This window comes from Aptenodytes patagonicus, chromosome 5, assembly GCF_965638725.1.
Source record: "Aptenodytes patagonicus chromosome 5, bAptPat1.pri.cur, whole genome shotgun sequence".
NCBI lineage: Eukaryota > Metazoa > Chordata > Aves > Sphenisciformes > Spheniscidae > Aptenodytes > Aptenodytes patagonicus.
The window spans coordinates 28,420,807-28,446,395 of NC_134953.1; the positions used below are offsets into that span (position 1 = coordinate 28,420,807).

The following is a 25,589-nucleotide window of genomic DNA, read 5'->3' on the forward strand; positions in this document are numbered from 1 at the left end:
TTCTAATAAAATAAAGCGCTCTCGGAGAGATGGAAAAGACTTAAAAGCATGTCAGTGCTACAGAACTTGATAAAATAGCAAAATTTGGAGCAACGGAATTCTCTCTTCCGAGTTGCCTGCTAATAGTGTACCACATAAGAGAGAGACTATAAATAAAAGATGGGGTTCATTTACTTTTCAGTAGGATCCCAGCTTCTAGAGTCAGGGAAAGCTGCTCCTGAGGCTGCGGTACAGACGTAAACCCAGGGACCGCGGATATCGAGTTCTTCCGCTTGGTGCTCGGCTGAGGAACGCTCATTGGCTCTGTGAAAATAGGAAGATGGACTTGAACAGGCTTTGTACAAGCTAATATTACAAACACAGTTGGCATCTCTGCTTTTTTTCACTTAAGCCATTGTTTTATGTGATTTACTAGCAATAGAAATAATGGATTTGCTCTGTTTTAATTAATGAATTGATTAAAATTAATTTGTGTAAATGTTTTAGCATAAAAACTGTTGTATCAGTCTCCTTTTTGAGTTTCTAAATGTGCTTGATGCTTCTGAAATGCACTGCAAATTCATCCAGTTTTAGAAATGTTTATTTTCTGCCTTTGGTGACAATGTGGTTGCATGATGCCTCGGGAGATTATTCTGATCCTGGAAGAGCGATGAGCTGCACAAAATTACAGACTTTTGGTGAGGAGAATTATCTTTAACACGGAAGGGACTTGGTAAAATCCCTGTTTGGGGGATTTCCATGTGTTTGGGGGATTCCCATGTGTTCATATGCATTGTATTTTTGATATTTTTAAAGTAAAGATGAAAAAATGGAAAACAAAGAACAAGCTGAAATTTCGAAGAGTAGATTGTTTTATACTAAGAGTTTTTTACTGAGCTGACAATAGCCAGTATAAACATCCTAAACATTGTATCCGTTGGTAGCAATAATAATTAGAAACATAAAATGTTTCTAATCTCATATGATGTCACTGTGGTATCAAAGTCCTTTAGAACAGACCAGTTTGATCCTGGTGTGGGTTGGTGCTCTTTCTCCAATCAGCATTTAAGAATGCGCTGCTTTTTATTTGCATTAAGCTGTCTAACCAGTTTTTTTGCAAGCCTAATGGATTAAATTTTATTTCCCGTTTCCTTAGCAGGGGTGAACTATCGGAGTGCTTTTTCTGTTGTTTACCTTCGGAGCAGACGGTTCTCATTCTTCTAGTTCTCCTGCGTAGAGCAGCTAACAGCCAGGTACACAGTGTCTGCTCGGATACTGTAGTAGTTTCTCCGGGAAATCTAGTCATGTTAAAACACAGCCTATTTTTGTTCACTTTTGGACTAACTTTAACTGGAAAACCTTTTTGGATAAAAGGTAAGCTTTCAGTTTTTGTTACGTATTCAGAAAGTTTCTCCAAGTCTTCTTGTACTCTCCGGTCCTGGTTGTAATGATGCACACCTTTCAAATCAAGTCACGGCTCTGCTCAGGTATTAGGCTATTAGCTGACCTGCTAATTGAGAAAATCTTGTTCAAGAAGAAAAATGTCTGGAAAAGATTACAGGTTGAAGCTTTTTATAGTTGAGCTCTTTGTGGTTTTTTTCTCCTGGATGTAGTAGGTATGTAAATACATCATCCTCTGTACAGGACACTGTTTGTGACAACTGCAGTTACTGTTGCTCTCATCAATAGTAAAGACTTTGCCTGTCGGAAAAGGACCTGGGGGTGTTGGTCGACAGCCGGCTGAACATGAGCCAGCAGTGTGCCCAGGCGGCCAAGAAGGCCAATGGCATCCTGACCTGTATCAGAAATAGTGTGGCCAGCAGGAGTAGGGAAGTGATCGTGCCCCTGTACTCGGCACCGGTGAGGCCACACCTCGAATACTGTGTTCAGTTTTGGGCCCCTCACTGCAAGAAGGACGTCGAGGTGCTGGAGTGTGTCCAGAGAAGGGCAACGAGGCTGGTGAGGGGTCTGGAGAACAAGTCTGATGAGGAGCGGCTGAGGGAACTGGGGTTGTTTAGCCTGGAGAAGAGGAGGCTGAGGGGAGACCTCATCGCTCTCTACAACTACCTGAAAGGAGGTTGTAGCGAGGTGGGTGTCGGTCTCTTCTCCCAAGTAACAAGCGATAGGACAAGAGGAAATGGCCTCAAGTTGCGCCAGGGGAGGTTTAGATTGGACGTGAGGAAAAACTTCTTTACTGAAAGAGTGGTTAAACATTGGAAGAGGCTGCCCAGGGAAGTGGTTGAGTCCCCATCCCTGGAAGTATTTAAAAGACGAGTAGATGAGGCGCTTAGGGACATGGTTTAGTGGGCCTGGTGGTGTTGGGTTGACGGTTGGACTCGATGATCTTAGAGGTCTTTTCCAACCTTAATGATTCTATGATTCTATGACTGTAGAAAGAGATTTCTTCTTCAGTAACGTGAGGGAAATGCCTACAGTTTTGTTTTAGTTCCTCATTAACTCATTTCCATTTATGATTTGGCTTCAGATTTTAGGTTTAAATGTAACACCTGAAATATTTATTAGAAATTTATATTTTTATGATGTGCATTAAAGATGGTTTCCTGCTTTCAGGTGTCAAAATTTAAATTGTTAGAACCACATTTCCACTGTTAGTTCAACATACTCTTAACTCATGAAACAGAATGTATTTTGTGATTTAGATAATAAAATTATTGAAGATTAAGAGCAAAGTCAGAAGTAAATATTGAGTGCCAATATTCTTTGCAGACCTGTTTGCTAACAGCAACTTCCACATTTTGATTGCAACGCCAGTCTTTAATGTTAAACATATGCTACCTGCACCTAGCTTTTAAAAATCCTGATGTTATCGAATAGGTAGAGATCATCATTACACTGAAGAATCCTCCTCCTTGCTTTGAATGGGTGATTCTGTGGCTTCTTTCCAATTATGAATTCCTTTCACAGAAACATGGGAGGCTGAGGGTGACTTTGTGCTACTATAAATGAGAAGAAATCTCTTTGTTTCCTTATGAAAGAACAATTTAAGAAGGAAGAAAACACTTTCATTGTTAAAACCCATGTTATTGTTGATTCTGTAACCTGTTTAAAAGCAATGGTTGTGTCTCTGTTGATCAAAGTCAACACTCAAACCAGATCAATGAGCAGACAAGAAAAAGGAAGATGAATTCAAGTTCACACAATTTTAAAAAAAGTCACTGGAGATTGTTTTCATCTTTATAAAACCGTTTACCTGAAACCAGATACTCAGCAGACTTCTTATCTTTAGCTTCCTGCATTAGCATGATGTTCTGGAGATAATTCTGATATAATGTAAAAGGCTACACACCTTTTGCAAAGGTTTGACTGTCGCTGGAACTAACAAAATGCAGCGTTAGGCAATGGCAGGAGGCAGCGTGGTGAGCCAAGATTATACACGCAGCAGGTGGCAGAATTATATCCAGAGGACAACTATAAGTATTCCTCATTCAGGGCAATGGGGAAAGGAGTAGGAGTAAAGGGATTTAAACGGAAGGAGAGGGCTGAAGGGGGGTTGATTTAATCAAGGAAAGGACAGAAGGAAGTAGAGACACGAGCAAGAAGGAGAAGACGAGCAAGTGCAGGACCTAACAGTAGCTAGAAGGCAAGACCATAGCAAATGGCTCTGTAACCAGTAAAAAACTGGTTACAGTTAAAAAACTGGTAACCAGTAAAAAACTGGTTACAGACTATTTAGGGACTGAATTTATTCTTCTGGAGATACAATATTCTCCAATTCTCTGTCTAGCAAGTTCTGAAACATCCTGGCAAAGTCAGATCCACCATTCAAAATAATTGTACTATACGTCCATCAGCCACTCCTAGAGAGCCCTGCTGTAGATTTACAGATCAGCACAGTCCTCCTGGCACTGATGAGGTGGTTTCACAAAGCTTGAAGGAACTTAATTCTATTTGAGAAGTTTGCATCTCTTGCACAGTTGATTTTAACTGGCCAGCTACTTCGAAAATTACTGTGAGGGGATAGATGGGTGGACACAGAAGGTAGCTGCGTAAATTTTCTGTGGTACATCAGGTTAAAAGTGTAGGTCATGGAAGAAAAAATGTTTCAAAAATGGTAGACACAGATACAAAGTTAATAATCCAGAATATGTGAGAATTAAGATTGTGTTTAAATCATTTGATAGATTTTCTTTGTGTGCTCCAGAAGGCCCCAGCTTTAAACTGAGGTTACTTTTTTTAGATCAGTTTGACCATTCCTAAACTATTTCTTCAAAGTATGCAGTGAATACAGGAAGGGATTTTTTTTTTTTCTTGTTCTTGGGATTCTCTGTTATGTTACTGTCATATTCATTGAGAGATTTACTTTTTTTCAAACAATAATTAATTTGGTTTGATATCGTCTATATGAAGGAATGAGAAAAATTTGAGCTATTATCCCAGTTTATAATGTAAGTAACTAAGACCAAGAGTTAAAGCCAAGACTGCCAGACAGTTTTGGACACCCTATTTCAGAAAACTTTTGCTCGAGTTTGCAGTTTTCAGCACTTTACATCAGTTGTGTTTGGGGTGGTGTAGTCATTAATGTTGAATACAGTCAAAACAGTATTTCTGCAGAGAATGAGGCCACATATATTTAGTTTAAACACTCAGAAATGAAGGGTAACTTGACCATGAATTAAAATGTTGATTTCTGCGACTTTCCCAGCATAACCCAAGAACTCTGTCAGAGACAGAACAGACCAAACTGAGCGTGGGCAGTCAGGTCCTGTACTGGTGAAATTACTTTCTCCATTTATGGCCTGATCAGAATGATTTTTCAGCAATCACCACTGTGCAGATGCCAACATGACGTCCTACCCTTTCTGATTCTTCAGAAATTTCAAACTATTTTCAGAAATTTCAAACTTTATTTTTAGGTGCATCTTCTGAACAGACATCCAGACTTTCTACATTAGAAGTAATTATTCCTCGAAGTCTGACAGACAGAGAGAAACATCACCCATTCTTTCATGAGGTTTGTTATTCTATCTGATTTTTTCTTCTGATGTTGCTGTTTTTCACAATATTGGCCTAATTACACACACACACACGATGTATAGTATATACAGATTATTTTTGTGAAGAAATCTGCACTATCTCTTCAGATTCTTAAGTGTTTTCAACTAGTTTAGAGTAAATTTGTTCCCACAAAGGTCTGTGGCTACACTCTAAGTTAACGCCTTTCAAACTTCTAGTCTCTGTTAACAGACAGAGTGGGAAGGAACAGGAAGACTATTTCCATTTCCTCTGAGCCAGATTAGATGTTGAACTCGAACTTGAACTAACGTCCATGCTGTATATGTTCTTCTGCTCATTGTATCTGGTCTTTGGATAACCAGAGGATTTCAACCATGTAGCACCTAAAGAGCTGATGCCTACTTTGTAGAAATGGTCCCACAGAGTCGCACAGGTTAAATGAACAAGTTAAAAGAGAAAGATCTGAGCCTTAATTCTTCAGTTCTGAGGTAGCTTACCTTTGTTCCAGATATCGAGTTCCATTACTGAAGTAACTGTTAATGAAATAGCATTAGTCATCTTTGTGCAAAACGATTAAGGAAGGAAGAATCCGTGAGTCGTTCATCCGGCTGCTGATGATTTATATAAGGAGTGTCACGAAACATCATGTGGTAGTTGGGCAAAGAGTGCATACACGGGCTGTGCCCTTCTTGGGGATCCGAGTCTGGCCACCTTCATCCAAGCTGTATCTACCTCCTCTCCACTAGCGTCTGAGGACCATCTGTTCCTGAGCCTATAGAACTATAGTGTGGTAGTCTAGGTTTAGCTTTACTAACACTTCTTTTTTGTTCTTTTAATACCACAAATTTTACATTTCCATTTTTCTGTAGACTTTATATCTTCTACATTCCCTCTACAAATTTCTAATGGCAGACATATTTAATTTCTTCTGTAGGTTGTGTGTTTTTTCATTCTGTCTTCTTAGCTTAGTAGAATTTAAACTTCCTATAGGAAAGAATGTAGAGTGTGCTGCTGAGACTTTGAAAGGCATGAGGGTTAGGAATGTGTGTTTTGTAAATGTGGTAAATACTTAAGACATATATAGTAGCTGAACTTCTCTTGTCAAAGAAAACATGGAACTGACACAACCAAGTAGAAAATCACCTAATTAAGTGATATATTTTGTTCTGTTTTCAGGAGCATTCAGATGACAATCTTTCTTACTCAATTAAAACCAGAAATGGAACATACCTCCTAAAACTGAAGAAAAATAAGTATGTGATAGTGTTCTAAGAAATCATTCCATCTTGGGATTTAGTTGCATATAGTATTCAGACTATCAAAATACAGACAAGTATTTTTATACTGAAAAAATTCAGAAGAAACCATTTAAATGGCAGATTGTAGTCATTACAAAATTACTGTTAAATAGTGTCTCTGTTATGGTACTAGCTTGCAAATAGAAGGGAATAATATTTTTTCTAGTTGTGCAGAAATTTATTTCGATTATTTATTAGCACCACACGATAGTAGATTTCAGAAAATCCTTACGGAAAATTAGAATTCAGCTCAACGTTAGCTCTTTAGTAGCGGGTAGGGGAGGGTTGTTAGCTGTGTTGTATTTGAAGAGATTTGTCTATTACTGTTGTTCCTCATTCCTGAGCCTGTAATAGTCCAGGCCCTGATATAACATAGTCTGCTCAGGTCCTACTCTATGGATATTTTAGCTAAAATATTTCAAAATAACTTATTTTCCAAATAATGCAGCTCATTTTGGAGACATTTTGTTTCATATCTGTGGATTTTAATAATAATTTAGGATGAGTGTGCTGCTAACAGAATGTAGTACTTACTAGGATTCTTCACTTATTTCTTGCTTTCTAGACTGTTAAAAGAGCAGTAGTTTATTTTTGTTTCCAGAAAGCTTGTTAGCGAAGATTTTATGCTATATACATATGCAGAAAATGGGAAACTGGAGGCAACACAATCAAAAACCAAGGTATCGTACATAATAAATTTCCCCTTTTGTTTAAGAGTTTCCTCAAACCAGGGAAGCCAAGCTTTATGAATTGAAGCCATACTAACAATTTGATATAACTGAGGATGACAACAAGGATGTGTATGTATCCAAATGTATTTTCAAAGCAAAAGTGAATGCACAACCATTCTTCAAATCTCTATAATAGAACAGTGAAAATTGTATACATTTTTGGCAGTGGAGGGGAAAATGCTAGTGATGCACATAAAGTATCTACAGCAGAAAAATATATTTGCTGGGAAAGAGGCTTTTGTGAGTTTTCACATTTGTAGCATTGCTCTTTAACAGTTACCACTGATACAAAACATAAGGTTCTATGTCTTATGAGTGAGTGGGCTGTTTATGGTGATACAGCATCACTGTTTTCCAAGGTGCGAAAGGAGATGCCAGGAGATTATGCCAAGAGTGAATCTGAGCTGCCTGATTAGGTCGCCTTTGGATAGTATGCAATTAAAGGTACAATGGCAGCATCAAAGCTCTGTAGTTTCTAGGTCCTGTATCAAATAAGCCTTATAGATACTTTTGCATTTAATTTCAACTTTCAACTGCATGTGAGCTCGGTGAGACTTAAGTGGGTGCTTTGTGCGTGGGAGATCTTCTCAGATCAGCCTTTGAGAGCAGTCTGTTTAAGAACAGGATGAGCAATGTAGATTAAAAGATTTTGCTAAAAGATGGTGATGGGTTAAACTAAAAAGCTGGTTGTTTTCTAGAACCAAGGGACCAAATGCTATTGTCAGTCCTCATGTCAAGTAATATTTTACTCCAAGAAGGTTGGGATTACTTTTAGAATAGGGAACTCTGTAAATTTGTGACAACCAGCCTTAATGTCATGCAAATAAAAAGGTTGGTTAGAAAATAAGTTTGCATTTGAAGGCAACAACCTTATTTTGTCATTAATTATGTGGTTTTGTTGCATTTCAGACACACTGTTATTATCATGGCACTGTTGAAGGAATTGCTGACTCAATGCTTGCTCTTAGCACATGCGATGGCCTTAGGTATTACCTCTTACTTTTTACTTCAGGATAATTCATTGTGCAGTACCAAAGTTAAACAGTAAAAAACCAGTTGCTATTCATCATACAGCTGGGGAGAAAACACCATCCTATCTTGCAATTTTTTTTATATTTTGCCTTTTGATGAAGCTGAAACTCTTTACAGGTTTTATATCTTCCCTCAACTACCACTTTTTTCCCCTTTTCCAAAATTCCTTCACAGAAAAAAATAACATGAGAGAGAGCATAATCCAAATATAGGCAGAACACAGGCATGAACTGAGTCCTCTATTACTTGATGCGAATGTCTTGACCAGAGGTACCTCTCTAGAAGAAACGCTGATGAAGCTTTTGCTAAACTTAACGCACTCCTGCGAACAATTCTGTTCACAATTTTTTGTGTTTCAAATACAAGAAAATTGCATTTATTTGAGAAACATAAAGGGTCCAGATTAATGTATAAAAGATGGTGGTGTTCTCCCCGCAGAATCAGTCCATGTGAGTTGGCAAAATGAGATGGCATGCACAGCAAATTGTGCAGATATTCAGAATGTGCTTAGAGGGTGTCCATATTCCCCTGCCTTCACTGAGCTTGGCTTTTCAGCTGGACTTTGGATATACTTGTCGGTTGTAGTAGCCTTGTTCAGTTTGATGTTTTTTCACAAGCAGTAAGAGGCAAATGGGATAAAGTTCACCCACATTTTTCATGTATAGTATCACAGTGAGGTGCCACTCACAATAAATAATGACATTTCCTGGCATTCCTTTAAATGAAGAACAAAATGGTCAAAATACTGGTATTCCAGGTAACGCTGGATCTCACTAAGCAGAACAGATACTTCATTTCGGCTGTTCTGCAAACTTACACAGACTCAAATCCTTTGGTTACCTTGTACTTATGTTTTTGAGGATCTTCTTTCGCAACATATTAACTACAGAATTCTTGTTCTAAATATAGTTTTGAGATCCTGGAGAACAAGATAATAGCTTCTGAAAGATTCTGGTACAGCAAATAGGCATGTACCAGGTGTTTCTGAACCATGGACAAATGCAAAATCTTTATACTTAGCTGCACTCAGCAGTGCAATACTGCTATTGCCCTCATAAACACCCTGGTGATTCCTTTTAGCCTATCTTTCTGTCTTAGAAGATATCTTTTTCTAAAGTGCTAGATTACTTTAGCTGCATGAGGCTAGGAGTGAGGCTAGAGATAAGGACTAAAGGAAACCCTTTGCATCAGCTCTGTACCCACAATCCAGACTCATTTAGTAACAACTTGGCTTTCCCACTAACTGATTCAAGGAGCCCAAACGTGTACAATTGAGTATTTTAAATACGTTCTGTTTTGTCTTTTGAGATCCTGTTGGGCATTTGAACCTACCCCCTACATTAAGATAATTTAAGATAATAATTTATTTCAACATAGTGCTATGAACAGTTCTAGTTTTTAAGTATCTGTCTGTCATTCACTCACCTAGTCATAGCCATGAGGGAAAAATTGTGGAATAATTTTTCATTCTTTTATGGTTATTAGAGGAATTCTCTACATTGGTGGCAAATGGTATGGAATGGAGCCGCTCAACACATCCAGCACATTTGAACACGTGTTTTACCAGTTAGAAGATATGCAGGATATCCCCTTCCAATGTAGTGTGCTGAACGGCAGCCTTCACCACGAGAAGATGTTTGTGAAGCAGTCTGTGAAATATGCGTTTTTATCAAACAGTACCTCTAGCAGGGAAAAGCTTTTGAGGGTAAATACCTTTCTGTTTCTCTCTTGAGTCCAAGCCTTCTCCACAGTCTGTTCCAGCAGCCAAGGGTCTCCAGAGCTCTTGCTTTGGCATGGTATCATTGCAGGTGGGTTTGGCCTGGCAAGCCACTTCCTTGTTGCCTTCATTTTCACAGACCCCAAACTGGTGAGAGTACTGCTAAGGAAATCCTGAAACGGAAGAACAGCACAATGGGAATTTAACATAGCTTGAAGCATTCTTTTAGCAGAACAGCAGAGCTCTGCCCAAGACAGTTGTGGTTATGATGTGAAAGGCATGAAGCTGCCATTCAGCTCATGCATCCCAGTGTCTGAGCAGAAGTGAATTACTGACATACAGATATTTATATGGAAATCTAAGGCAAATTGATAGGCCACATTAAAAAATTGCTTTATAAATCCATGAAATTAAAATAATGAGAAAGATAAGTAAAAAAAACTTAAACTCATTAGTCATTATGTTAACTTATTGTGCTTTCTAATTTGCAGAAGAAGCGAGCTGTCCTGCCACAGAAAAGCTATGTGGAATTATTTGTGGTTGTGGATAACAACAGGGTAATGATTTCATCCAATGCTACATACATCTTATTAAACCATTAAAATTTTTCTCTGATAATCTCATACGGTATTTTACAGTTTTTGCTGAAGAAATCTGATCCTGCTGCGGTGCAGAAGGAAACAGTTGAGCTGATTAATTACGTTGATGGGGTAGGTCAGATAAGTTGCTGAAATTCAGTAGTTTCTACTTTATCATAGTTTTCAAAAGAACAGCTAATGCAGTAAATCTGAACAATTATGTTCTGAAACTGTATTTGGAAGTTATATAGCAACTTGTAACACATTTAAGGCACCTCATGAATCTATGCACAAGTCTTACAGAGGTGTAGACAGAGGGAGAGATGCAAGATGTTTTTAAACCACTTCTCTGTGCTCCCAGACTTTGGCTGCTCCAGGAACGTAAGGTCTCCAGTGGGTTTTACATTTCCAGGAAGAGTATTTCTCATGTATGTAGTTCTTTTTTATTCAGCAAACTGTCAGTGCTGTGAACAATTCCATAAGCTCTCTGATCATCTGTTCCCAATTTCTCCTCAAGACAATTAGCTAAGGAAATGAATGAACACGGTCTTTCCAACTTCTCCAACTGAAAGATATGTTTAGGTACCTTCGTGAAGTAGATTGCCTTCAGTCATATATTCTTTCCTCACATCAAACTGTTAATTATTCAAAGAAACTAAAGTTATGTCTCAGTCATTATGTTCAGCTTAATGTTTACAGTAGTAGCGACGTAACCTTTCATAATTCAGTTGAAACAGACTGATGGACAGCAATTATCATTCTATTTTTTTCAGATGTATAGAGCATTAAACATCCAGATTGTTTTGGTTGGATTAGAGATCTGGACAGATACAAACCACATATCTGTAATGGATGGTTCAGCTGGAGATGTACTGAGTAGATTCGTTTCTTGGAGACAGAAAGATCTTCTTAAACGATCACGAAATGATGTTAGCCATCTCATAATGTAAGTGTTCATTCAGTGGAAAAACTAGCCATGCTGCCAGTGTTGTTAATGTATATGATTCTGGGTTTGTGTATGAATGAAAATATAACTAGAGTAAAATTCACTCAACTTTCAAACTGTTTTAACCTGGAAAAATGTCAAGAAAGTGTAATGAATTCTTTATAGATAATCAACTCCAGGTGGCTCTGCTTGAGCAGGGGGGTTGGACCAGATGACCTCCAGAGGTCCTTTCCAACCTCAACCATTCTGTGATTCTGTGAACTCTGAAGCACCGACACAGCAAATTTAGGTGATTGGTCATTATTTTCAAGCTCTGTTATTCAGATGTTCATTATTTACTACAGTGAAACCCTGATATGATGATAAATTTCTTCTTGACTTCAAGAAGACCAAATCTTGACTTGCAGTATTTGTTTCAGACTCATCAGTGTCTTTTAGTAGAAATCGTGAACTTTCAGCCCCTCTTTCAACAACATCTTCAAACTGCTTTTGTTGCAGAGGGAGAAGCTCTTATGGTGGATCCATTGGAATGGCTTTTGTGGGTACTGTCTGCTCGCAAGTCCAGGGAGGGTCAATCAGCACTGTAAGTACATAATGTTGTGGTTAATGGAAGAAACTAGCACAGGAGCTGCTAAACTATCATAGATGTGCTGCTAGTGAGACCGAGAGGTACCTGAACAGTTGAAGGCTTTCCCCTGCGCATTTACATAACCCAGAGCTGTAGATGCTGCTATTGCCAGACATTGCTTCCACAGAGGTACCTTCCAGAACATCCTAATAAATAATGTGCACTTTGCTGACCTATTTGGTCAAGTCACTCAGGTCTTAGAGTGGTACGGTTTCTTTCATGGGGTTTCTGATGTAAAAACTTGTGCATATTTTTATACTTATATTAAAAAAAAAAAAAAAAAAGCTTTTTCCAATTTCTCTCTTAGTCATGTTCCAGTCCATCTGGCTGATTTAGTCCTGAAATAAATTTTTTATCTCCTTTTTGTAATTCAGCTAGCTCAGGTTGTATAAGAAAAGCCCATTCTTGTACCATTAATGTTCATAACCATGGTGGTTTTGGGATGGGAATGCAGCTACAAAATAATGTGTATTTTTGATTCTTTACATGGATAGACAGTGAACATAGTGCACTCTATTCTCAGATGTCTGGAATTCTCCACAATGGGGCTGTAAATGGGCAAGAATTTTAAATTTGGCAAAACTAGCCGGAAACTAGTTTTTTCTCCTTCACCCTTGGGGCAGCACCAGTATCTCCAGAGGTTCCTGTCCTTACAATATGGATGCCACAACATCATGGACAATCTTAGAGGGAGATTCTGTTCTTTAACAGTCTTTGTCTTTTTGTCATTGAAGACTCCATCAAAATCGGTGTCATGACTGATTAACTGTGTTATTATTCAGAATATGATCCTAATGGAAGGAATAGAAAGAGTGGCAGAATCTGGCCCTACTGAAAAAACAGTGACAAATTGTCTGTTCTTGGTGCTTTCGCTTTGCAATACAATTTAGTATTCTGTCTTCATAGCCTCTGAGAGTTTTGTGGCTTGAATAAATCAGTAGGTAGAAACACAGTATTTTCTTTAGTTTCATAATTTTTTTAACACTGATTCTCTTTATTAGCTGAACCATAACAATGTGTTACATCATGCTACAGTAGTTGCACATGAATTGGGGCATAATCTCGGAATGAAACATGATGATAAAAGGTGTCCTGCATCCTATATTATGCACAGCATAGATAAGTAAGATTTCCAGTTATTTTATTTTAATACTTGTTATTTATCTGCAGTGACTGTGCCTTATAAGCTGTGAAAGTCCCATGAATCTTGAAGAATTTTTGTGAATGGGGAGTTGTTTGAAAAGTTTAATCACAAAAGTGAATTCACTGACTTAGGTCTTGACATCATTTTAATTTATTTGAAATGTTATCGGTTTTCCTATCCAGTCATTCTTAATTTGTAGCATTCCTAAAAACCTATTGGGATTTTCTTCATTTTTTTTTTTTTTAATGATAGTGTGTGTTGCTGGTTTTTTTACCCTGCTGAGAATGCTTTAAATATATTCACTGGGTTTGTGCAAACATGCATCCTTCGCACAGATTTTCTTAACGGTTAATTTAAACAAAACCTCTCGGCCTATGTTTCTTTCACTTCATTTGTTCTTTGGCTTCCCCTTAAGAGAAAAAGATCATATTATTTTATCTATCCACATTTGTATTAATAAAACAGGGTAATTGAACACTGGACAAAACTACTATAAGAAGATGCATTCCTGAGTTCTTAGGGACTCCAAGTTAAGGTGAATGTCTTTCTGGAAAGTATTTTTTAATCAAGCATTTTTAGACTCAGTACAGATAAGGAATTTCTAAGGCCTGTTTTATGTAGGACACCAGAATGGATAATCTGATGGCCTCTTTGGCTTCTGAAAGTACTTGCGTTTATGTTATACATAGCATTTTTAACTTCTAGTACTGTACTCTGATGCAAAATAAAGTAAAAATGAAGTATCTCATGATCTCCTAATGTTATGAAACACAATATTTATTATAGATTGACAATATTTTAAGGGCTTGAGTTGTATTTTTTCCTGTAAGCAAAATATTTATAATAAAAAAACAATATTATGCTTTCCAGTGGATCCCGGAATTTCAGCACCTGCAGTGCTGATGATTTTGAGAACCTTATTCTAAATGGAGGAGGAAACTGCCTTAGAAATCCTCCCAAAACAAGTAATATTTACAAAGAACCTGTCTGTGGTAATAATGTGGTCGATAACAATGAAGAATGTGACTGTGGGAAACCGCAGGTAATGAATGAAATTCAACTGGATACTTGTTGTATATTATATTATATTGTATTTGTTGTATAATACTGGCCTTTTGGTATACCTGATTTGCATTAATATCTGAGGAGTTTTCCTTGTAAATTTACATTTTTGCAAGCAATATGAAGATAAATTTTAGAAAAAGCCTAAAATCATACTTTGACTTTGGTATGAGCTCAGTTAAGGGCTACAGGACTTCACAGAACTTTGAGCCAATGCCCAAGAAGTGCATTTCAGTGCAGAGTATGTGGAAACGCCATTGGTTTTTGTGCTGGTTTTAGCAACATGGATATTTCTGTTACATAATAGAGACTACTCATCTATAGAGCACTTACAGGTTTCCTAACTGTAACCCTTAAGCTTAGCCCACAACAAAATTACTTTTGTTGGTCATATTTGCATTGTCAAAATGTCCCCCAAAGAATGGGATATATTGACTCGTTCTTTAGAAAATAAAAGCATCTCAAAAAGACACCAATAAATCAAATGGCTGCCAGCAAACCCTGGTTCCATTGTATAGGCCTTCTTCTAAGTCATGGAAAGATACCAACATTTCTCTACATCAAACTGCTAGTGTAGTGGAAAAATAAGATGGGGGAAGGGGTGATAAGAAATGTTATTTAAAAGCCAAAGTGTTCTGCTTCTTTTAGTGTCCATTTAAAGTGTAAACCTATCCTATACCCCTGTGCCACAACACATCAAAACAGATGTTTTTCTGATGACTTCTGGTAAAAAATACAGCCAAACTGTATGCTGGTTTCTGTTAGAGCAGAAGGCTGTCAACCTCAGAACATGCAAGAGAGACGGTGTATTTAAAGTTTGGTTTGTCTGTGCACTTGGTTTGATGATATACTTTCCTACCTATATAGCGAGGTAAAAACATTGTGTCCCCTTGTCCATGGTTGTTCTTCAGGAATGTACTAACCCTTGCTGTGATGCTGCAACCTGCAAACTCACACCTGGATCGCAATGCGCTCAAGGACTGTGCTGCAAAAATTGCAAGGTAGGCTATGTTTTATTAAGCTGAACTGATACTATTTACTAGTATTTTTTAATGTTTGAAAAGAGGTATCATAGTACTCTTGACATATTTTCACATCATCAAACTTCATTCACGGGTAGAGAGCGTGTAAGCAGAGAATTTGTGTCTAACAACTCTTGGCCAGTAGCTTAGAAATGGTATGTCATCACTATGTCATCCCTCGTAGGAGGCAGGAGCAATCAGGGAACTCAGTAGTAATCTCCATTACGCAACACCAAGCTTCTCCAAAGTCTATGATAGTTGGCCGCTTTTTAATTTGTACTTGTGTATGCATTTGTACAATCTGCCCAAGTCCTCTGCAGGCTCAGCTCATAAACTTTATAGCTACACCGTATGAAACTGAGGGAAGTTTTGGATATTCGTTAGATATTGATCTGAAAAACTATTTCGTCTTCCTTAAAATCACAAAAGGTTCCCAGTTGTCATTGTTTCATGTTAGAGCTTCCGCTGTTGCAAAATAAAAGTAGGGTGGCATTCCTCTCTGGTTCTAGTTTAAAGTGGCAGGAGCAGAGTGCAGATCGAAAATGGATTTCTGTGATCTACCTGAATACTGCAATGGAAGCAATGCCTACTGTCCAGATGACGTTTATATCATGGATGGTTACCCATGCGACAACATGAAGGCATATTGCTACTATGGAGTATGCCAGAGTTTTGATTCACAATGTGAATCTATATATGGAAAAGGTATGTTTATAATTTAATGTAAAAGGCTTGTAGTCTCCTAATAGACATTTCTGATTTTTCTTTTTCTTTCTCGTATTTTTGAGACAGTGTAGTGGCTTACTAATATTCACTATTTTTTGTACAGGAGCACGAAAAGCACCTAATATGTGCTTTGAAAAAGCAAATATTAAAGGAGATAGGTTTGGAAACTGTGGAATGAGAGGTGGAGTGTACAAGAAATGTCCTGTTCAGTAAGTAACCAGCAAATAAAAGCTAACCCTAAAATCTTCAATGTAAAAAATATATTCTGTTACAAACTCTTAGAGCATGAGATTTAAAAGAATATTGAAATGCAAGCTAAAAGTTTGACTGGATGGTGTATTTGCACTGATACTATTTTTTTTGTTCACCTTGTCTCTGAATGTCATTCATTCAATACAGGCATAGTCTGTGCGGCAAGCTCCAGTGCACATCTGTTAGTCTTCAAAATCTTCCTGCTTGGAGTGTTGTCAATAACGCATCTGGAGTTTTATGCTGGTCTTCTGACTTTGACTTAGGATCAGATGTCCCTGATCCTGCTCAAGTTCATGATGGAACAGCCTGTGGAGAAAAGAAGGTAAGATGAATCACAGCGGCATTACAGAATATATTCCACCAACTGGAAAGTTTTTAACTTTCAAAAGCATTACATAGCTCTCCTATTTGTATGACATAATGTAATAAAAAATCTGCTTTTTGAGATATACACATACAAACAATTAATCAGCTCTTCAAAAACTGGGATGCTACAGATCAGTGTACTGCATTATCAGTTATTCAAATTACTCCATCAAGATGCATCCACAGACTTAAGAAAAACTGAGACAAATACAGCTATAAAATTATGAAGTACTGAATGTTCTATCAGCCCTTTTTCTTGACATTTAAGTAAAAGCTGTAGAGTTGTAAACGTATACATTTATGTAGTATATTTATAAAAGGAAAGGATTTTTTTAAGTTTTGTGTTGGAAAGACGCTAATTACTTTTTCCAGGCCTGTGTAAATTTTGAATGTGTTGATGCAAGTCATCTGGGCTACAGCTGTGATGTAAAGCAGAAGTGTAACGATAATGGGGTGAGTAGATGATGTTTTCATGCCCTGTTTCTAGAAGACAGAGATAGCTGCAAAATCCCTGCATAAAAGCAATAACCAGCCAGATGGCTTTGTTTTTTTTCTGATCTGTATTAAAAGTTAAGCCCACTTTTTAATCTGTAATTCATGTTGCCAGTATACTGTAAACCTCTTAGCACTAACGTTGAAAGACATTTTTTCTGAATTTCCCTAGGGAATTTTCTAATGTTACTGAGCTGTTGAATTGTAAAAGGAAAATATTCCTTTGAGGAGGACAGTCTAGTGATTCCTGATTTATATATGTCTCCATGAAAAATCAAAATGGAGTCCAAAGGTTGTAAAACTGAGTTCTTTGGACTGTAATCCATTGCAGGCAAATAACAAAACAAAGATTAACTTCTGTAGAGGATTAACTTCTGGTATCAGTATCACTCAGTGTTTTGGGATGTTGTGGAGGGGGAGAGCTTATTCCCAAGCAATACTATGGAATGTTTCTTGTTGCCACGTGCAATTCTTAATGTGTAACTCCAAATATATACTGGAGGTTTAAAGTGGCCGCTTCCAGAAAGGCATTGTTCGCTTGATTAATCCCTGTTGTATTGACTGTAGGTGTGTAACAACAACAGGAACTGCCACTGCAATTCTGGATGGGCGCCTCCGTTCTGTAACCAGTCAGGCTACGGCGGCAGTGTTGACAGTGGTCCAGCTCACATAGGTAGGATAGTGAAACTGGCCTTCATTCTGCCCCCAGTGTCTGATAAAATAATCTAGTAATAACAGGTTTTTTTCAGTCTCTTTTCAACTGTTTTTTTTCTACCGCATGGGACATTTAATCATGGACTGACTTGAAGAACAAACATTATCTGATGTGTAGGTTTGCAGATATCAAGGAAGTTGGTCCAAGGGAGAATTTGACCTCTGTTTTGTCTGAGATAAAAAGCAATACATTAGTTGCTTAGAAATACTGTTACACTTTTTAAATAGTTAGATATTTACTTAGGTATTTAAAACAGAGTTCTGATAAAATGGATGTAATAGAGGAAGACTATAGCTTGAGAATGAAACCGGCAGCCTTTATATATGGAAGGGGTCTCAGAAATGAGAGGGGCTAAGGAGGTGCATGCAGCAGTTGACTCGTGTAAGAGCCATGAAATTCTGCAAAGGGAAAATGGAGTAGATTTTGCTGTCCTTCACACTGAGAGACCATGCAAATGTTTTGTATTTAGTAATAGCTTAGGAAGACAAAGAAGACGTGCCGATCAGTTGTGGGTAAGCAAATACAAAATTAATTTGTCTGCGTTAGAATTCTTGAAAAAAGCTATGGGAAAGGAAAAAGTTTGTATATCATACAAGATGGGGTGGGTAAGGCAGAAAGAACTTGTGATAACATAAGGCCAAATCCTACTTTTCTGATCATAGTGGTTTATAAATTTCAGTGGTGTTACTAGTTTTAATGTATAATAATTTGAGGATTGTAGTTTTTACAACAGAAAGGTGGTTTTAGCAGAAAAAATGCTTTAATATGAGGTTGAATGAGATTACTATCTTACATGATTTCAATTCTTTTTCTCTAGATACATCACTTCGGGACGGTCTGCTTATTTTTTTCTTCCTTGTGTTGCCAATAGTAATCGTTACTGTATTAGCAGTAATTAAGCGTGATGCAATAAAAAGAAAGTTTTGCAGGAAAAGTAGAAGACAACACAGGTATTTCACTTACTACAAATACGTATTTCAACACTTGAGAGCATGCTCCAGACTAATTTAGCAAGCCAGTTAGACGCTTTATCTATACAAAGAATTCCATACCTCCTAAAAGACAAGACTTCCCTGCTATTAGTAGTAGCAGGTAGTTTAATAGCCAGTACCCTGCTATTGGGTAGTTTAATCCAGATAGTCCAATTGTCAGTTCTCAAGCATTTTTTCCCAAAATGCATTGCACTTTCCGAATTGTTATTGAGAATTGTATTGCATGGACACAGGGGCATAGCATACTGAAATTATTTGCCAAGGCCAGAGAGGGGTGGAGTCAGGAACAGAATCAAGATCTCTGAGCTGTAGCCTTGTGCCTTGAAAAACACCGCATCCCTGAAGGTAGTTAAACCAAATGGGGATTTGCCTGATGACATGGTTTTTATTTCAGGGATAACAATGTGCAGCAACCAAAGCAAAATAACAGACCAAGTACTAACACAAGAAATGATCAGGTAAGATAGATGCATACTTCTATTATTTTGTGTTGAGTAATCCAAACTATACAGTGCCTTTTCTCTGGCATAGTTACTGGTGACTTTGTGGCTTTTTGATACATTGAAACCATCTGAATTTCCAAGTATTTAAAATAACTTATAATGTGTTAGATGGCATTTCTGTTTGCATAAGTATGAGCTTTATTGCCTACCCTGTCAAAACAGGCTGTGAGTAGTATGGGATGAAACAGGCTGCTACTTAGCAGAGCAGCCAAAGATTGAACTCTGAATTCTGCGGCCAAATACCACAGAAGGTGCTTAGCCCGTCTGTGGATCTAGTTCTGGTAAAACAAAATAAAAATTATGAAAAATGTTGCAAGAGAATATGAAGGAAATGAAAATTAGTTCTAAAATACCACTAGGTTAATACTGAATAATTAGCCACATCGAAATCTGTTTTTTTTTCTAACTTGATTTTCTGTGACATCTTTTCCAGCCTGCCACATCAAGTCCTGATTTTTTTACCATATCACATTTCCCTGGTCCAAGGTTTGTAGTATTTAAAACCTCCTTTACTTCATGTTTGCTACGTTTACATTGCTGTATCATTGCAAGTGAAGTTCCTAATGTCTCATGTCCTGCTTAGGAGGATTTTTCATGCAGCATCATGCTGCATTTTATCATAAATTAATTTTATCATAAAATAAACGCTTGAAGGAGAAATGCTGTTTTACTGCTTGTATGGAAAACAGCATAATGGGACATGTACATGCTACTAGGGAGAGGGAGGGGCAGACAGAGTTAAATATATGTGTAAATGCTAGCAACTGTTTCATTTTTAAACAGTGAAGAACCAGTTTAGAAATACCAGTTGTCTCAAGTCATGAAATACTTTACAAAATGTGTTTTCCACACTTCAGGCAGCCAGTACAAACCCAGTTTCCTCCAGTTCCTTCAGGACCTCAACAACCTGCAGTCCCACCGAGACCAGCTGTCTGAAAACCTTCTTGCGAACACTCAACCAATTCTGACAAGTAACTGGTCTGAAAAAAATTAAAGATTGCAGTTCTCCACTCCTCTCCTTGTGCAGCCAAAACGCCTTCTGAAAGCACGTACCTCTGGAAAAGACTTGATGCTAAGAGGCACTGAACACAGATTTTGTAGCATCCATTATTTTGCTAATTGCTGCTGGCTGTATTTGTGCCTCTTGTACCTCACCTCTTGGGTTTTTTTAAATCAAAAGCCTGAAGTTCAGCTCTTGTTAGATTAGATCTAGAACAGCATCAGAGAACAGGACTCTTCTGAAGTGTAGCCTTACTTGCAGGCCAAAGAGAAGCGAGTTCAGTTATTTACACACATAACTTATTCACCTCTACTCATACGCTGCTGCGAAAATGAGAACGGGTTGATCTCTTGGGAAGCCCGGAGTCTGTCTACCTCCTGGACCGTCCTCTCAGCAGTATGCTGCCAGGGACCGCCGTGGCGCCTGCTGAACGCAGCCCTACCCCGCACGGCAGGCTTGCAGACAGTTCCTATGCCTTGCTCTAAGCCTTGTCTTCGGTGTAACCGTATCAAAGCTGGAATGCAGATCCCACCTCTCGTTACCTACCAGCTGCGTTACTTTCCAGTTTTAATGTTTACAGCTTGAGGTTTTTGCTAGAAACTGATTCCACTACAAAAGCAACAGATAACTTCCGTCATTCTAAATGCGACAATTAGAAAACGGTACCGACTTAAAAGAAAGTGTATGAAGTTACGTAGTTTGTCAAAATGGCAACTAATGGAAAAGAAGCTGCTACGGTGAGAAAAGCTCACAGGCAAGAACAAAGCTGCGGCTACTGGTCAAGCTGTACTTTGGAGAGTAAATCACACACTGGCCACGTTCATGTGCAAACTTTGGGAATATGAGCTAGCAAAAAGAGTGGCTAAATTATGCAATCACCCCGCCAAGAAAATATTTCTAATCCCTTAGATGGTCATTTCACTGAAGAGCTGGATGAAAGAACCCAAAATGTACTGCAGGCAAAAATCTGCACAGGCAAGGAGTGTCTTCCAAAGAAGTGTCATCGTCCTTAATTCCTCAGAATCTTAAATTATTAAATATTATTAAAATTATTAGAAGTTAATATTTAATACTAGTATTTAGTAAATTACTAAAATTATTAAAAATTATTAAATAATATTAAATATTCCTATCCTTTAGACCGTATTAACAAGCATAATATTACATTGATATAATTTAAAACAAGCCATCGGGGTCAGCACACTTAGTAGTATCTTGATTTTATGATCCTAACAAAAACCACCGCTGGGCACACCCGGGATCACTCAGCCGTCTGACGCTCCTGGGTTCACTGAAATGTATTACTGAATTTATTATCAAAATAAAATTGAGTAAAAACCGGCTGTTTCACGCGCTCCGACAGACTGGTCCCTGCGGCTCCCGGCGCCCACGCCTCGAAAGCTCCGCGCCCCGCCCGCCAGGGGGCCCGCCGCGGCGAGGGCCCCGCGCATGCGCGCAGCAGCGGCCGACCGCGGGCGGGCCGCCCCAACGGCGGCTGGGCTTCTGGCGGCGCTGGCGGCGGCGGAGCAGCAGGCCGGCGCCGGGCGCGCCCGGGTGGGGCTGTGCGTGCTGTGCGGGCTGCCGGCGGCCGGCAAGTCCACCCTGGCCCGCGCCCTGCGCCGCCGCCTGCCGCAGCACCCGGACTGGGCCTGCGCCCTCCTCGCCTACGACGAGCTCATCCCGCCGGAGGCCTTCCGCCCGCGCGAGCCGGAGGCGGGGCCGGCGGCGCCGTCCCCATTGGTCAGTGCGACTCCCCTCCTTCCCGCTGCGCGCTCTCTGCTCTCATTGGCCGGCCGAGGCGCGTGGCTCAGCAGCGCCACCGGCCCCGCGGCGCGTCCCTCACGCGGGGCCTCCCCGCCCCGCTGCCGCTGCCGGTGCCGCTGCCGGTGCCGCTGCCGGTGCCCCCGCGGCGGGGCCGGGCCGAGCGGCGGTGCGGGAGCTGGGGCGGGGCGACGTGGGTGCGCGGGCCTTCACCCCTCCGCTGCCTTCCTCCCCAGCTGCCCCGCTGGAAGCGGAGCCGGCGCGAGCTGCTGCAGTGCCTGGAGCGCTTCCTGCGGGCGCTGGTCACCGGGGGCCCGCTGTCAGCGCCCGCCACCGCCACCCAGCCGGCCTGGGAGCGCTTCCTGGCCTGCTGCCGCGGGCAGGGGCTGCTCTCCTCAGCGGAAAGTCACGCCGGCGCTGGCCCGTACTGGACACACGCAGCCGCCTCTAGGCCGCTCTACCTCATCTTGGATGACAATTTTTATTATCAGAGCATGAGATATGAGGTGTACCAGCTGGCTCGCAAATGTAATTACTCTTTGTTCCTATGCATAAGAACGTTTTCAGCTTTGTAGGAATTTCAGTTTTCTTTAACTGCCTTTCTTTTAAGTACTCTTGCAGAACGTTTGTTATTCTTAATTGCTAGATTACTGCAGTATAGTGAGCATCAGCTTAACTTTATTACTGTATTCTTAGAAATAGCTGGGTCACTTAAAGCCTTTCTTATGTATGTTGATCTCAGAAGATAGTACTTGAGCAGCCTTGAAGGTAAAATGGTTTGTATTCTTTTTTTAGGTTTGTATTCTTCTCAGGCTCAGAACTAGCGTAGAAGTTACTCATTCATGTAAAGTCTTTCTCGTGCGTGTTGCTCTCAGCAATTTTTACTTGAAGGTAAAATTGAAGGTACTTTTACTTAAAGGTAAAATTGTCTGTTTATGTTCTTTTAGATTCCTTGAGCTTCTGCCAGTTATTTTTAGAGTGTCCACTTGAATGCTGCTTGCAGAGAAATCGTTTAAGAAGTCATCCGTTACCTGACCAGACAATATATTTAATGGCAAGAAAAATAGAAATGCCAGATCTCAAGAAAAACGCTTGGGAACAGAACAGCCTCGTTCTGAAAAGTTTTGATTGCACTTCAGAGGATAAGTATGCTACTGGATTGATGCTAGGGTTTTCACTAAGTGCTGTTTTCATAAACAGGCGGGTAGAAGCTTTTTACTGTGTCTAAACAGAATGTAAAAAATATTCTATGTGGTGATTTTTGGAAGCCAGTCAGTTACACACAATACATGCCAATGTTGGGAACTGACAGCCATCATTCTTTGCAGAGTTAACATCAAACCTAACTGCACTTCTAAACTGTTGTTGAAAATTTATGTGAATCGTCTGAAACATGGACTGGAAATAATTTGCTGTAGTTTCAGTTGTAATTGTTTTTCATCTAACTTGCTGTAGAAAGATTATTTCATTGATTGCCTCATAAATTTAACTGAAAACTTGCTTTTTTTTGTGTGGTGAGGTGTCATTACAAAATGAAAGAAAAATCTTCAGTGAAACTGTTTGATTAATGTGTTTGACTCTTTTATTTGTTTTCTTAGCGAGCAGATAATTAGTTTGCTGGCCACTGCTTTGGAAAATCCAGTGAAGCAAAATGAGGAAAACACTGAGCAAAAGGTAGCACTGCTTGTCTTCACGGTCACGGCTCTTTCAGATGATGGTGAATGAGGGAGTTAGTTATTCCTGAACTGGATTCAGAACACCTGTGATGACAGAAATTGAGAAATAGCTAGTGCATTTCTTGATTGCAAAAGCATACACAGAGAAGTTAATCCTATTTGAAATGGGTACTTCTGTCACCTTACTAAGTTAAACCACTGAACTACCTTTAAGAATGCTGTCCTATGTTCTACAGTAGTAAAAAGAATGCCTTTTGGAGCTCTAGCATCACACCGTGGAAAATAACATTCACTTCCTAATGTCACGCGTGTCTGTCTCTGGCAGGCACCCAGGTATACATACCTGCCTCCGCATTCAAAGGAGCAGGTGCGCACTGTGCCAGTCATAGAGTTGCTGCTAACGTGTTACTTCTTTGCAAAGAGTACTTCAAAAGTTGATGACAGTCTAAATCAAATTTAATGTGTTTGCATGTATTCTTCCTTTCTGTTGGTCACCCTGGATAGGAAGCAGATCGAGCAACCTGTGCAGCTAGTACCGTCCATCAGGCTGATCAGACATGCAGACGCATCATCTCTCAGACAATGAAGGATGCAAAAGGTACGCGTAGCATATTCTAGGTGCTAGCCTGCAACGTAAGACTAAACCAGTTATACTCCCTCAGGGTAAATTGTTAAGGAATGCCAACCCTGCAGGCGTAACTGAGGCAATCTCCGAAGTCTGTAAATTTTGTCTTTAAACATGAAATTAAAAGTTCAGCTTTAATTTTCTTCTAGATAAAAATGTGCTCCCAGGTGAGATGAAGAGCCTGTCAGAAGAACTCAACAAACTCAAAGCAGAGTTTTTGGAAGACTTGCGGCAAGGAAATAATTTGAAAAACCAAATTTGCATACAAAGTCAGTATTTTGACCCTGCTACAAGTGTAATTTCTTCATTCCAACATAAGGCAACTAATGTAGTTAATAAATATATTTTAAAATAATGACATAGAGAATGCTGGTGTTTTTTAAGAGTCCAGAGTATTTAAAATGCAATACTGTTTCAGCAGCACTGCTGAAAACATCCAAGAGAGACAGCTTCCTTCTCTGGAGACTTGTGCCATTTCTACCTCCTGTCCCCATGTTATGGGACAGAAATATGGTCTACTGCACTGTATTTGACTTTGAAGATCAAGCCAACAACAAACCATCCTTAGATTTTAAATTTCACAGAACCGTAGGAAAAGTTAGCCTAGGAGGAACACCTGGAAGTCATCTAGTCCTGTTTGCTGCTTACAGCAGAATTAACGTCAAGCTGGATCAGCTTTCTCGGAGCCTCCTCCAGCTGAGGTTTTGAAGAGCACCTTGGATGGTGACATGCTCTGCTCGGAGCATTTCCCAAGAATACGTGCCTGGGAAGGTATAAAAACAAGATGCGAGATGGAGTTTAGCACTAAGCATGAAGTGGGTTGACAATGAACTACAGTATCCAAAGTCAGAATGTCAGCACCTAAGTTTAATCCAAGTCCTGCTTCGGTTTCTTAAGTCCCTTTTTTAGATCAGGCTCTTGGCTTCTCTGCTCGTTTCCCTGAGAGAAACTTTGCAAAGAACAAGAAATTTGAGATGTCGTTAAATTAAGGCTCTTGAGAGTTGCATGCACGTATGCACACATGTAGGATTAACTCCAGTGTCCAAAGGAACTTAACATTTGGTGCTGCTTTCAAAGTTGCTAACAACATACACGAAGTTCCATGTGCAGTGACAACCACCCTACCATGATAAAGACTCTGATTTCAGACATACAAGCACTCATGATAAGGAAATAGGAGTATGAGGAAACAAAGAATTTGGAAGATAACCAAATGTGCAAGATTAACAGTGGAAAGAAGTAAGAGAGTGTCCTGGTTCAGCACTAAAATTAAGCATTTTCAACTTAAGCAGACTGAAACATAAATACATTGTTCCTTGCTTACCCAAAAGGTAAGCTGACCTTCCATACCATATCTAGACCATAGCTAG

General features: G+C 39.4%; 2 protein-coding genes and 1 long non-coding RNA gene across 3 annotated transcripts; 2 read left to right on the forward strand and 1 right to left on the reverse strand.

Moving 5' to 3' along the window:
* The first annotated feature begins 1,283 nt into the window (after nt 1-1,283).
* On the forward strand, nt 1,284-20,214 carry LOC143160881 (disintegrin and metalloproteinase domain-containing protein 9-like). Its single transcript, XM_076339186.1, has 22 exons — nt 1,284-1,353; nt 4,854-4,951; nt 6,130-6,206; nt 6,853-6,931; nt 7,892-7,968; nt 9,500-9,719; nt 10,223-10,288; nt 10,370-10,441; nt 11,083-11,255; nt 11,754-11,838; nt 12,885-13,006; nt 13,898-14,069; nt 15,001-15,090; nt 15,621-15,816; nt 15,941-16,046; nt 16,237-16,411; nt 16,828-16,908; nt 17,515-17,620; nt 18,480-18,612; nt 19,049-19,112; nt 19,591-19,643; nt 20,015-20,214. Exons 1-22 carry the CDS (start codon nt 1,284-1,286, stop codon nt 20,091-20,093), a joined length of 2,394 nt encoding a protein of 797 aa, XP_076195301.1. The 3' UTR covers nt 20,094-20,214.
* On the reverse strand, nt 11,566-21,550 carry LOC143160882 (uncharacterized). The gene is made up of 3 exons (XR_012995450.1): nt 21,497-21,550; nt 16,206-16,395; nt 11,566-11,836 (listed from the first exon to the last, which is right to left on the reverse strand). It is a non-coding gene; the product is annotated as an uncharacterized LOC143160882 (long non-coding RNA).
* A 56-nt stretch (nt 21,551-21,606) lies between these two features.
* Nucleotides 21,607-24,574, forward strand: PSTK (phosphoseryl-tRNA kinase). Its single transcript, XM_076339185.1, has 6 exons — nt 21,607-21,897; nt 22,155-22,446; nt 22,866-23,064; nt 23,517-23,592; nt 24,099-24,192; nt 24,369-24,574. The coding sequence occupies exons 1-6, from the start codon at nt 21,607-21,609 to the stop codon at nt 24,572-24,574; spliced, it is 1,158 nt and encodes a 385-aa protein (XP_076195300.1).
* Nucleotides 24,575-25,589: the final 1,015 nt, after the last annotated feature.

What these genes read in the sequence shown, in the direction of transcription:
- LOC143160881 (XM_076339186.1), top strand. Translation starts at nt 1,284, where the DNA reads ATGTTAAAACACAGCCTATTTTTGTTCACTTTTGGACTAACTTTAACT. An exon ending in CAACACAATCAAAAACCAAG is followed by an intron (nt 6,932 to 7,891) that starts GTATCGTACATA and finishes GTTGCATTTCAG; the next exon opens with ACACACTGTTATTATCATGG. An exon ending in TACAAGAAATGTCCTGTTCA is followed by an intron (nt 16,047 to 16,236) that starts GTAAGTAACCAG and finishes CATTCAATACAG; the next exon opens with GCATAGTCTGTGCGGCAAGC.
- PSTK (XM_076339185.1), top strand. Translation starts at nt 21,607, where the DNA reads ATGCGCGCAGCAGCGGCCGACCGCGGGCGGGCCGCCCCAACGGCGGCT. An exon ending in GATTGCACTTCAGAGGATAA is followed by an intron (nt 23,065 to 23,516) that starts GTATGCTACTGG and finishes TTGTTTTCTTAG; the next exon opens with CGAGCAGATAATTAGTTTGC. An exon ending in GACAATGAAGGATGCAAAAG is followed by an intron (nt 24,193 to 24,368) that starts GTACGCGTAGCA and finishes ATTTTCTTCTAG; the next exon opens with ATAAAAATGTGCTCCCAGGT.